An 11,775-nucleotide genomic window follows, 5' to 3' on the forward strand; every position below is an offset into this window, starting at 1 on the left:
ATAAAAATCCGCCACTGAGTGGAACTAATATCACGTAAGATATTAGTAGAACTATTCGTATCTAACTTGTAATAAGCTCTCGATGACACCAAGGCCAATCGATTTTGGGCCAACGTGGTGGCTAAACCCCTCTCATTCTGAAGGAGACTCGTGCTCAGCAGTGAGCCGAATATGGGTTGATAATGATGATGATGATGGTGATGGTGATAATGGCACCATTTTAACAGTACCATTACAGGACTGGGGCTTCTTAGGGGGACATGGAGCTTTTAGTAGGAGAGCCCGGGATGCTAAATTTGCAGTTACTACAGCGTTATTGGAATCGATTAGATGATAGAAAGAATAAATGGTTATATACTTTTTCACTTTCAGTGGTGGGGAAAAAATCTACAGACTTTAAAGACAGTTTTTATTAGGTACTTTGGTTTACGGAAATCATTAGAACACATGAGCGATTATTCAGGAGATTATTTCATTCAAAATAAGTAAATATGAGCCGTGATAGCCCAGTGGATATGACCTCTGCCTCTGATTCCGGAGGGTGTGGGTTCGAATCCGGTCGGGGCATGCACCTCCAACTTTTCAGTTGTGTGCATTTTTAAGAAATTAAATATCACGTGTCTCAATCGGTGAAGGAAAACATCGTGAGGAAACCTGCATACCAGAGAATTATCTTAATTCTCTGCGTGTGTGAAGTCTGCCAATCCGCATTGGGCCAGCGTGGTGGACTATTGGCCTAACCCCTCTCATTCTGAGAGGAGACTCGAGCTCAGCAGTGAGCCGAATATGGGTTGATGACGTAAGTAAAATATTAACCGCGCTCGTAACTGAATAACAGAAATATAAGGGTTTTCATTTTCCAATTTTGGTACCCCCTCCCATTCCATTACGTTAGGCTCAAATCGTCAGATTTTCGAAATGCTCACCTTTTAGCTATCAACTCACCTTATCTTAATCAGACATACTGGTTGAGTATTTCTGAAGTTATTTTTTTTTTTGGTTGCCTTGGTGATATACTAGGTGGAGATACTGGACAAAATGCAAGGTTTATTCCCTTATGTTCATCTGCCGCGCTCGAGTAACTGCAAAAATCCTCTCTTCGGCTCCGCTACTATTATGCCCATCACGTTGCTTAAATGTGGGTTGGCGAATATTTGTATCTATTTAAAAGGTAGGAAAATAAAACAAGGCATTATCAACGGTATTGCACCTTTATTAAACTGTCGTAAACTACCCACATATTGCTTTATTTACAAAAGTGCTGTAAACTACATTAACAATTAATTAAACAACAAAACATTATTTACAATGTAAATATTAATTAACATTTCAATTGAACATTGCTGTACACACATTTGACAGGTGTATAAATGTTTTACATATTGTAAAATTATAACTTTTTTGAAAATTTCATTTTTTTTGAAACTCAAATTTTCTGAAACTGTCAGTTTGGAGTTTAGAAAGTTGAAGTACAAAATTTATAGTAAACATTTGTCTATAATCAAATAATTGAAAGGTCGATCCACACTTTATCATGATAATCAAATCAACCAATAATCAAAATCAATATCAAAATCATAATAATCAAAATCAAAATCGTGTAAGCGTTTTATTTATGGACGATGTTCATATTTAACAGGAGATACAGTAGGTAGGAAAAGTATAGGAAATCTATGATATATTGTAAGTTCTCTAGAGTTTCATGCCTGTTCTTACTTACCATAATTAAATCATGCCCTATGTAGGGCTCACTTAGCGTAGGTAATCCCTGAATGTGACTCATATCTCAAGTTTTCACCAAGCTAAGTGGTTCCCTACAAGGAATGACGTATGTTTTAGTGATTGCACAAAATCGAACTTTTATCGATATTTTTCCGATAGCTCCTAATCTTAAGGAGTCTCATAAGCGGTTAGGTGTTTCCTAAAGGTTGGTGAAAACGAAATTGTCAGTTAATTTAGGAAATGTTGGTGAAAACGAAAAGACTATTACTTCACCAGATCACAGAACATACAGATTTATGTGTAGAGCTATTCTTAGATGATAAACATGTTTTACCTGCATATGACTTTTAATTTCTTTTATAAACACAAATTGACCTTTTGTAGCTTTAATTAAATTTCGAGTTTCAGTTACTTACAGATCATTTTTCTATTCATATTCAGGGTCATACACTGACAAAAATTGACAGATTCAGTGTTCATTAAAATAGGCTAAAGCGTAGTTTTTCGTACTCGCCCAGTTAAGTAAAAGCAAATTACAAATATATAGACATCTTTGTTTCTTCTTCTTTTTATTTAACTATATAGTTAACTAAAATTTAAATAAGGTATTAACACTTAACCTAACTTTGGTTTCAGTTGGAAAATTTATAACTAACTAAAATTATCTTTGGAGTCTTTGGTATAAGCTGTAAAATATTTGGTTTTCTGTACATGATATTATTTAATTGCAAAGTCAACAGACAGTATACCTAATTAGAATAAATTAAATTACACTTTTTTAATTATTCCGTGCAAATGTGGAACTGCCCTAATTTATTTTTACAATACTTTTTTTTAATAAAATGTCTCTAAATTTCACTACTTTAACAAAATTATCATAAATAAACTAATTCTCTACTTCAATATTGCTCGCCATACTTTCACTACTATTTTCATTTAAGTCAACCAGTTTTTTGCTTTTGTCAACCATTTTCTCATTTTTGACTTCAAAATCTTTCGAACTATCATTATCCTGCATCCTGTTATCAACTTCACAAGATAAAGGTATTCCTAACGCTGGATGACCGGGATAGTACATATAGGGTAGGGGTAGATTGGGATAATTCACCCCTAAATGGGGACCATACAAAGACTGCAAAACAGCCTGATTATACGACTCTTGCAATAACGCTTTGTATTCAGGATTTTTTCCAAAATCCACACCATAAACACCTGCAAAGTGTTTCAAAATTGGGGAACCTTCTAGAAGGTTTGGTGGGGCAAATAACGCTGGGTTAACAGGTTTCCCTAACATGGGTGATTGGTAAGGTTTTAGATCTGCCAAGTTGGGTTGTCCATTGTTATTGACTAGTACTTTGACTGCGACTTTTCTCGCGTGGTTGACGGCGGCAGCGGCAGCTAGCAAGCCGCTCTCTTGCATTTGCAGTTGTTTCCGTTTCGTCTTGTACCGTCTGTTCTGGAACCATATCTTCACTTGGGTCTCTGTTAGCTTTAGGCTAGCTGCTAAGTCGGCTCTTTCGGGTCCTGATAAGTACCTGTTAACAAAATATTCTTTTTTAATAAGTAAAAAGTTTAAAGGTCTATTTACACGAGTGGCAACTGCTACCGACGACCGCAGTCAACTGCAGTCGGCGTTCTCGGCGGCAGTTGACGGCGATCGCCGACTGCAGTCAGCGACGTCTCGGCGACAGCCAATGGCAGTTGACTGCAGTTGTTGGCGTTGGTAGCAGCTGCCGCACATGTAAATTAACACTAAGAGTTAAAAAAAAAATGCGTCACGAAACTTTTTTTTTGTTAATGTTTAGAATAATAATAATGTGTATTTTTGACCCTATATTATGGTGTATTGGTAGGTACATATGTTTTTTGTGGTATTTGGTACCTTATCATCTTACATAACACTTATTTCTTCAAAGGTTACAATTATAATAATTTAAAAAAACCCGCTATTTCCTAGATTTCGGGTTTTTATCGACATCTGACTGACGGTCTGACAGTGGCGTGCACAAGGCTCTTAACTAGGGTATGCACTGTAGGTACAAATTGCACAAAATGGAAGATTCCTCCTCCAAAACAGGTACCTACGTAACGAATCCTCAGGGTATGCATTGCGTTAATGCATCTATGAGGTGCACGCCACTGCGGTCTGACGATAGCAAGCGAGGCGCAGGGATTCGCTGGATGCCGGCGGCTCAGGATCGTGACGTTTGGAAGTCCCTACTAAAGACTTTATATCGCGTTGATCTTATATGACAGAGGGGTAACGTCTAGCGAGGCAGTATCATTATCAACCCATATTCGGCTCACTGCTGAGCACAAGTCTCTTCTCAGATTGAGAGAAGTTAGGCCAATTGTCTACCACGCTGGCCCAATGCTGATTGGCAGACTTGCACGTAGAGAATTAAGAAAATTCTCAGGTATTCAGGTTTCCTCGTGATGTATTTCCTTCACCGTTTGGGACACGTGATATTTAATTTCTTAAAATGCACATAACTGAAAAGTCGGAGGTGGGTGCCCCGGACCGGAATCGATCCTACGCCCTCCGGAATCGGAGGCAGAGGTCATATCCACTGGGCTATCACGCGAGGCACGTCCTTATGTACCTAATTATTCTGAGGTCCTGTATTGACGAATTGAAAAATTCTTCCAGTCCATTACTGGAAGAATTAATTGATGACAAGAATTTAGCCTTTTAATTGAAGAAATCTATACATGGGCTATACGTATTTACGCGAGGAAAACCGCGGGGCACACTTATCACAAAAACTTACCTCTGTTGACTAAATCGCCGTTCCAATTCGTAGACTTGCGCGTGAGAGAAAGCTGCTCTAGACCGTTTCTTCCTGCCATTGCTCTGCGCGTACTCTATCGGGGGGTATGACGTCATCAGTCTGGTCTGGTCTGTGAGGGGAGGCGTGGGGCATTTGTCGTAGCTGATGAACGGCTTGTACGGCTGGTCTGAGTGGGGGGAACTCCTTCTGACTGGGGAGCCGGTGGTTGAGGAACGGGAGTCGTAGTCATCTGTAACAACGATACAAGGCTTACTAAATTAAAACTAAGTTTAGTATAATAAGTAATAGGGATGATGACAGTTTTTTAAATTGTGTATAAATTAAGAGTATACTAATAGTAAAGCAATTTTGTAAAAGGAACAGGGTATCTGCGATCATTACTTTCGGAGCTACAGGGATTTAAAGGGTCAGATTTGCGGCGCTGCTGCGTTTCCCTTAAAAACGCCCCATACAAAATGGCACGATTTAGTGACGTCGTTGGCTCGCTGATCGTTAGGTTTGTATGGGCATTCAAACAAAATTACTAATATCTTTGTTATTTGTGCGTTTATGTTTATAGTGTATTTATTGAAAAATGTCACATTTAATGTAAGGAAGCTAAAACTGTATGAATTTTCATCTAATTACGATAAAAAAAAATTAATAGATTTTGAAATTTTATAATCTTATTTATTTTGCAAATATCCAGATAATCTTTGTTTTTTGTGTATAAATTAGTTAACATTGACCTTTACCCGAATGTATCATAAAAATCAATATATTCAAACCTAGTCATCATCCCTATTAACAGTATATTAAACATATATTTATACATATAGGGCTTATTAAACTTATAGTTATCTACCTATATGCACGTCAAATATGCGGGTGACCGCTAGTTTGATATAAAAGTTAATACGCTTTTCATTCGTTAAATAGATACAGTTTTTTTTAAGTGCTTGTATTTTACTTTCTTGTATTTTTTTATAAAATTATTTATTTACAAAACATTTGTTCGTACATATCCTCGACACCAAAGAGTATAACAAAAGAATGGACCAATGGATCTCCTGGCATCATGCAGAATCGTAAACTGCATGCTTTTCCGAGTTCAAAACTGTAAAAAGAATGCGTTCCTCGCTTTTGCTTTTTTTTATTTATTTTACGGCCTTGGATAAAAGTCCTTAGTCGTCGTCTAAATATAAATTTACTACTGTATTTTACAATTTTTCTATTGTGTTACTAATGAAGTCTAAAACAGGCTTATAAAATAAATGGTTCCTCAACAAGTCCTTAATGTGGCGGGGATCACTCCTCGAATTGTGCTTACTCAATACCTCAGAGCGCCTAATTCTAATTCTATAATATTCCAAATTCAAAAGTCGGAAAAAAGATATTTGAAAATAAAAACTATTCTTAATTTAAATGTAAAAAAAAATCAAATTCATAAGGTGAAAAATCTATTCCAAATTCAAAACTCATTAGGCCGAGTTCACATTGACGGGCATCAATTAATATGATCGTATCACGCCATCGATGTATAAAGCCGCCTTCACAATGGCGCCATTACGCAAATTGTCGCCACCCATTAGGCATCGTCTTTGAATATGAAACTTGTATTTTATTTAACAGTATTTTTGCGTGCGATGCCACAAGCTTTTGTTATAAGTTTCGTGTTACTCAATTTCAGTAATTTCTTGGAAACGCTTTTATATGGTTTTCATATAATGCCTGTTGTTATTAGAAACTAGTGCATGCCCTTTATTCTATCCACTTTTATTTAATATACATTTTTTTCATCAGATATCGTGGATGACTTATATTTGCTGTACCAGTCTGCGTCTAATATAGCTGTAAGCTATAAGGTTTCCAAAACCGCATGAAAATCTTTGAAGTAATACCGGAGATTTTAGATTGAAAAAAATCAAATTAAAAATAAATTTTACCTAAATTAAAAAAAAAATTAAAAGATTACCTACATATATAAGAATTAAAAAAAAAAACAAGTTTTAGCTTTGATTTAAGAAGTCAATAAAAACCACATAAAAACCAATTGTCTAACAATATCATTTTTACATGAATAGCCATTTTAAAAACTAGATTTACTTATTGTAAATCAAAATAAACCTGATATTTGGATTTACACTTTACTTCATAAAAATCCAAAAGAGAAAAGTATTACAAATTACTAGGGTATAATTTAATGTTATAGTAGGTGTCTTTAATCAAAATGAACATTCAATTTAATTACACTGAATCAGTGTTACCATTAGCCAACACTATTTTAAATTTGAATAGAGAATTTAGACACTAACCCCTCAAGGTAATTTCATAGACACGTGGCGAGCCAGCAATTACTTGATTGAATGCCTTCGGTAGTGCTTTTAAGCGTCATCACTTATAATAATGAGGGGGTAGGCGGCATAATAAGTGATTAAGTGCGATGGCGCGGGGTGACACCAGTGTGAACGCGGCATTACCGCCATTGTGGCCTAATTGCGGTGATTTGAATTTGGAATGCATTCTTTTTTTGACCTTGGAATAACTAATACATCTTTCTTGCCAGCTCTTGTTGGATCTACTTCGGAACTGTCGTAAGAGTCAGTTATGAAGAAGAAATTTGTATGCCTTCTGTTTTGGTCTTTGCATAAATAATAGGTATAAACTAATATAGTTTCTTGTTAAAGTACGAGATCCGTCATAAGAAATTTATACCCTCCTCAGTTATTTAATTAGGGTAAGAAATAAATGATACAAAATATAGGTACATATATTATATATACATATATACATATATTTATCTAGGCAACGGTGCAATACTGTTGCCTAGATAAATTGCAGCCGGATCGTATTACATTTTTTTTAATTTATTTAATATCCTTCCCTCATTGGTTAATTTAAAAAATCGCACACTATACTACAGCCTTTCTTGATGAGTACTGTTTACCAACAAACAAATTAGAAATGACAGTATAAATCACTAGTCATTTCACAACTAATAATAATTATAATTAACTTGTTCTTAAATTAATGAAAATAATTAATAAGCTTAGAACAATTAGGTATGGGCCATATATTTTATATAAAACTTTATAAACAAACCATACCTAATTTAAAATAAATGAGTTATGAAATGACATGCGTTTTCTACCTTCATGTCTAATTTATTTGTTGGTAAACAGTATTCATCAAGAAAGGCTTTACCTAGTATAGGTTAATAGAATGTACCTAAAAGAATTAAAAAAGTATAGGTTGCCTGCTTTCACACTACAACTGTGGGGTGCCAGATATAAACAATTGACTTATGTTATTTATATACCCTAAGTAGCTGACGCCGCGCAGTATTACCCGCGTGGTTCCCGTTCCCGTAGAAATACAGGGATAATATATAGCCTATAGCCTTCCTCGATAAATGGGCTATCTAACACAGAAAGAATTTTTCAAATTGGACCAGTAGTTCCCGAGATTAGCGCGTTCAATCAAACAAACAAACTCTTCAGCTTTATAATATTAGTATAGATTAGTTATTTAGTCGTCTAATATGTCAAATGAAAGCTTTTTTATGTTTAATTTAACTGTATTACGAGTAGGTTTCCTTTGATCTAGTTTTTTTTTTTATATATTAAATAAGCTCACGCTTCTTGACCACGATCTCAATGTAATCGCAGATGTGGTCTAAGGTGGAACGCGCTTGCCTAGAAGATGCCTATTCACTCTCTTTTTAAAGATGCCCAGGTTAGGAATTAGGAAATACTGACTTCGGGAGAGAGTTCCATACCCTAGCCATGCGAATAAGAAACGAAGAAGCAAATCGCTTCGTACAAGTATTGTGGATGTCAATGACATAGGGGTTAGTTATAGGTCACGGTATCTTGGATTTTGTATGAAAAATAGGGTGTTTAATGTGTATTATGTAACACCAATAAATAATAGATGAGGGTACCTATATATTAAATAAATCTTAGACCACTAGGTCTTCTTGGTAGAGTATACTTTCCGAACCGATGGTAGAGTTAAATTCAACAACGCCATTAGAAGTGCCGTTACAAAAAATGAGTGTTTATAAAAACAATGTCTTATCTTATGTAAAAATTTTTAATCATTTACCCGAAAAGGTCAAAGATAAGAAATTTATTGAATTCAGAAATTATATTTTTAATAAATTAATAGATGCAAATATCTATTAATTGTAAAGACTATTTTTAACTAAAAAGTTGACTAATAATTGTAATCATTGACATTTTAAAAATTATGACATGACATTTTTTTTTTTGGTTTTTTTTTATTTTATTCTGTTTCTCTTTTGTAGCATAAGATAGTATAATAATCTTATTTTAGAATTTATATACATATATAACTAGCTGACGCCGCGCGGTTTCACCCGCGTGGTTCCCGCTCCCGTAGGAATACCGGGATAATATATAGCCTATAGCCTTCCTCGATTAATGGGTTATCTAACACTGAAAGAATTTTTCAAATCGGACCAGTAGTACCTGAGATTAGCGCGTTCAATCAAACAAACAAACAAACAAATAAATAAACAAACAAACAAACTCTTCAGCTTTATAATATTAGTATAGATAATCTTATTGCTCTATTAACACAACATATTATAAATATTTTGCACGCCTTTAACGGCAAACATGTTTGGATCGAAATGTATGTTTAATTATTAAATGTATGTTTAAATATTAACCATAACAATAACCCATGATTAAAGCAAATAAATTAATTATTATAACGTATTAAGTACAATTTATGAAGTTGGTCAAATTGTAGACTACCTACAGGGAAATTAATTTTCGTTTTTTTCTTTTTTTTTTAATTCTCTACAACTTAGCAATTGACTACAATCTCACCTGATGGTAAGTTATGATGCAATTTAAGATGGAAGCTGGATAACTTGTTAGGAATAGGATGAAATCCGAGAAATGAAATGAAATAAAATGAAACCGAAAGGAGTGTTCCTTTCGGTTTCTACACGACATCGTACCAGAGCGCCAAAACGCTTGTCTTTGTCAGTAGGGTGGTAACTAGCCACGGCCAAAGCCTCCCACCAGCCAAAACTTATAATCCTCGTCCATCCATCGTCGTTGAATGTTGTCTGCTAATCAGATAACATAAAAGCTATAAACCGGGACTGACAAACTAACATGCCCCCCGTAGCAAGGGCCTACTTCCGAAGAAGTTAAATTGACAAAAACCATGAAATATTTAATAGGGCTGACCCCAAAGATTTTATAGGTACTTGGGGTCTACGCACGCGACTTCGTCCGCGTGGAATTCAGTTTTTCACAAATCCCGCGGGAACCATAGATTTTTCAGGGATGAAAAGTAGCCTATATGTTAATCCAGAGTAAAATCTATTTTAATTCTAAATTTCAGCCAAATCGCTTCAGTAGCCGCAGCGTAAAAGAGGAACAAACATACTTACACACACAAACTTTCGCCTTTATAGTAGGTATTAGTGTGAAGTGTGATAAATTAGATAGATATGTCATTATCGCGTCGAAACACACAAGGTGGCTAATTGTCTTAATTTCATTTAATCGCATAGTAAAAAAAATAAAAAAACCCGACTGCATAAAATATAAAAACTGAAAAGAAATAAAAACAAGTTGTAACCAGAAGTATTTAAAGCAATTTGAAAATATTTTAAATTACGAAAATTCGTTCAGCGGTTTCGAAGATATGAGGTAATAAAGAATATTAAATACATACATCTACTAATATTATAAAGCTGAAGAGTTTGTTTGTTTGTTTAATTGATCGCGCTAATCTCAGGAACTACTGGTCCGATTTGAAAAATTCTTTTAGTGTTAGATTGCTCATTTATCGAAGAAGGCTATAGGCTATATACTCAGACCAATTATAGAAGGACCTGTATCGCACTCACAGTCGCAAACAAAATTGTCTGTCATTTTCTGAAGAAAACGAGCTTAAATTTGGTATATATCTTATACTAAACTAGAAGTTTTTGTCCGTTTTTTACACCATTCATTACTCAAAAATGTATTTTTACGGAGCTCTTTAACCGACGAACACGATTACGACTATTTAACATCGATTCTATAGAGACAGCTTTTATAATCTTATTAGATCGTTGATCATATACTTTGACAGAAAAGTAACATCTAGCGAGGCAGGTCCTATACAATAGTTGGTCTGAGGCTATATATTATCCCCGTATTCCTACAGGAACTTTTTTTTCACCGGATTCTACGCGCTGCTTGTAATGACACATTCTGGATCATCTTTATTCCGTGGTACACCACAACATGAGAAAAACAAATAAGACAGAAATATATTGCGAGATGAAAGTGACGTAGGAATTTTAGTGACACGTAGATTAAATAAATATAAAAATCGCTCACCTGACAATTCCGTGACTGGAAAACTGTTTTTCCTCGACATGTCCAAAGCACCATCGTCGGCATAATCACGATAACTGCAATCGTCGTAATACTTCATACTCTTTTCCAGAACCTCCTTGTTCGCATAACTATCCTCTTTGCTGAATCCTCCTTGTTTATTTAAAAAGTTAATCTTCCCGCCGAACGCGCCCGAAAACATTCGATTTTCAAATTCGCACTTCGACTCATTCTCTTTGGTCAGAATGTCATTTATTGAAAATGGTGTCGACAAACTTAAATTGGTCTTTTCACAGTCCTGCATTGTTTTTATGTCCATAAAACTTTTAACTTTAGATTCCATTTTCAAATCGAACGCATTAATTTTTGACAAACGCGAACGCTGACTTCACCACAAAGCGTTCCTCAAACGAATAAAGTTTGAGTGATAGATTGCCCGCCTGCTTGGGCCGTAAGCCTCCGATAGAGACAGCATGAGTCCACTTTCCGCTTGGTTTAAACAGGAGTAACAGGGATCGCGATGTTTTAGGGCGGACGTTTTTTAAAAAGCTCGCAAAGTAGCGTAAGTAGTGGGGATCGTTGAGTTTTTCTTGAAGATGTTTACGTGAATTCAATTTGATCGCTTCGATGTTAAGCGAATTGTGCTGCTATTTTGTATTGGCCGTTGCAACTGATTTTTAAGAGAAACTAAATTTCTATGATTTTTCATGTTGCGTACAATAATGCAGGTATCATTTAAAAACATCTATTTTTAGACTTTACGTGATTTTTTTCAATGTTGATCATTAGAATCATGTAAAATGTTTATTTTATGAAAATAAGAATTAAAGCGTAATTTAGATACTCATAGCTGCAATATATTGTATTCTGTGCTTATAGGTAGTTGGTTAAATATTATCCAAAAATAATTT

The 11,775-nt window shown here is 35.0% G+C and overlaps 1 protein-coding gene across 1 annotated transcript; it reads right to left on the reverse strand.

Moving 5' to 3' along the window:
- Positions 1–1,198: 1,198 nt before the first annotated feature.
- Positions 1,199–11,262, reverse strand: LOC112053316 (homeobox protein bagpipe-like). Its single transcript, XM_024092708.2, has 3 exons — positions 10,868–11,262; positions 4,494–4,743; positions 1,199–3,257 (listed from the first exon to the last, which is right to left on the reverse strand). The coding sequence occupies exons 1-3, from the start codon at positions 11,205–11,207 to the stop codon at positions 2,609–2,611; spliced, it is 1,239 nt and encodes a 412-aa protein (XP_023948476.1). The 5' UTR covers positions 11,208–11,262; the 3' UTR covers positions 1,199–2,608.
- Positions 11,263–11,775: the final 513 nt, after the last annotated feature.

This window comes from Bicyclus anynana, chromosome 24 (genome assembly GCF_947172395.1).
Source record: "Bicyclus anynana chromosome 24, ilBicAnyn1.1, whole genome shotgun sequence".
Taxonomy (NCBI): Eukaryota; Metazoa; Arthropoda; class Insecta; order Lepidoptera; family Nymphalidae; genus Bicyclus; species Bicyclus anynana.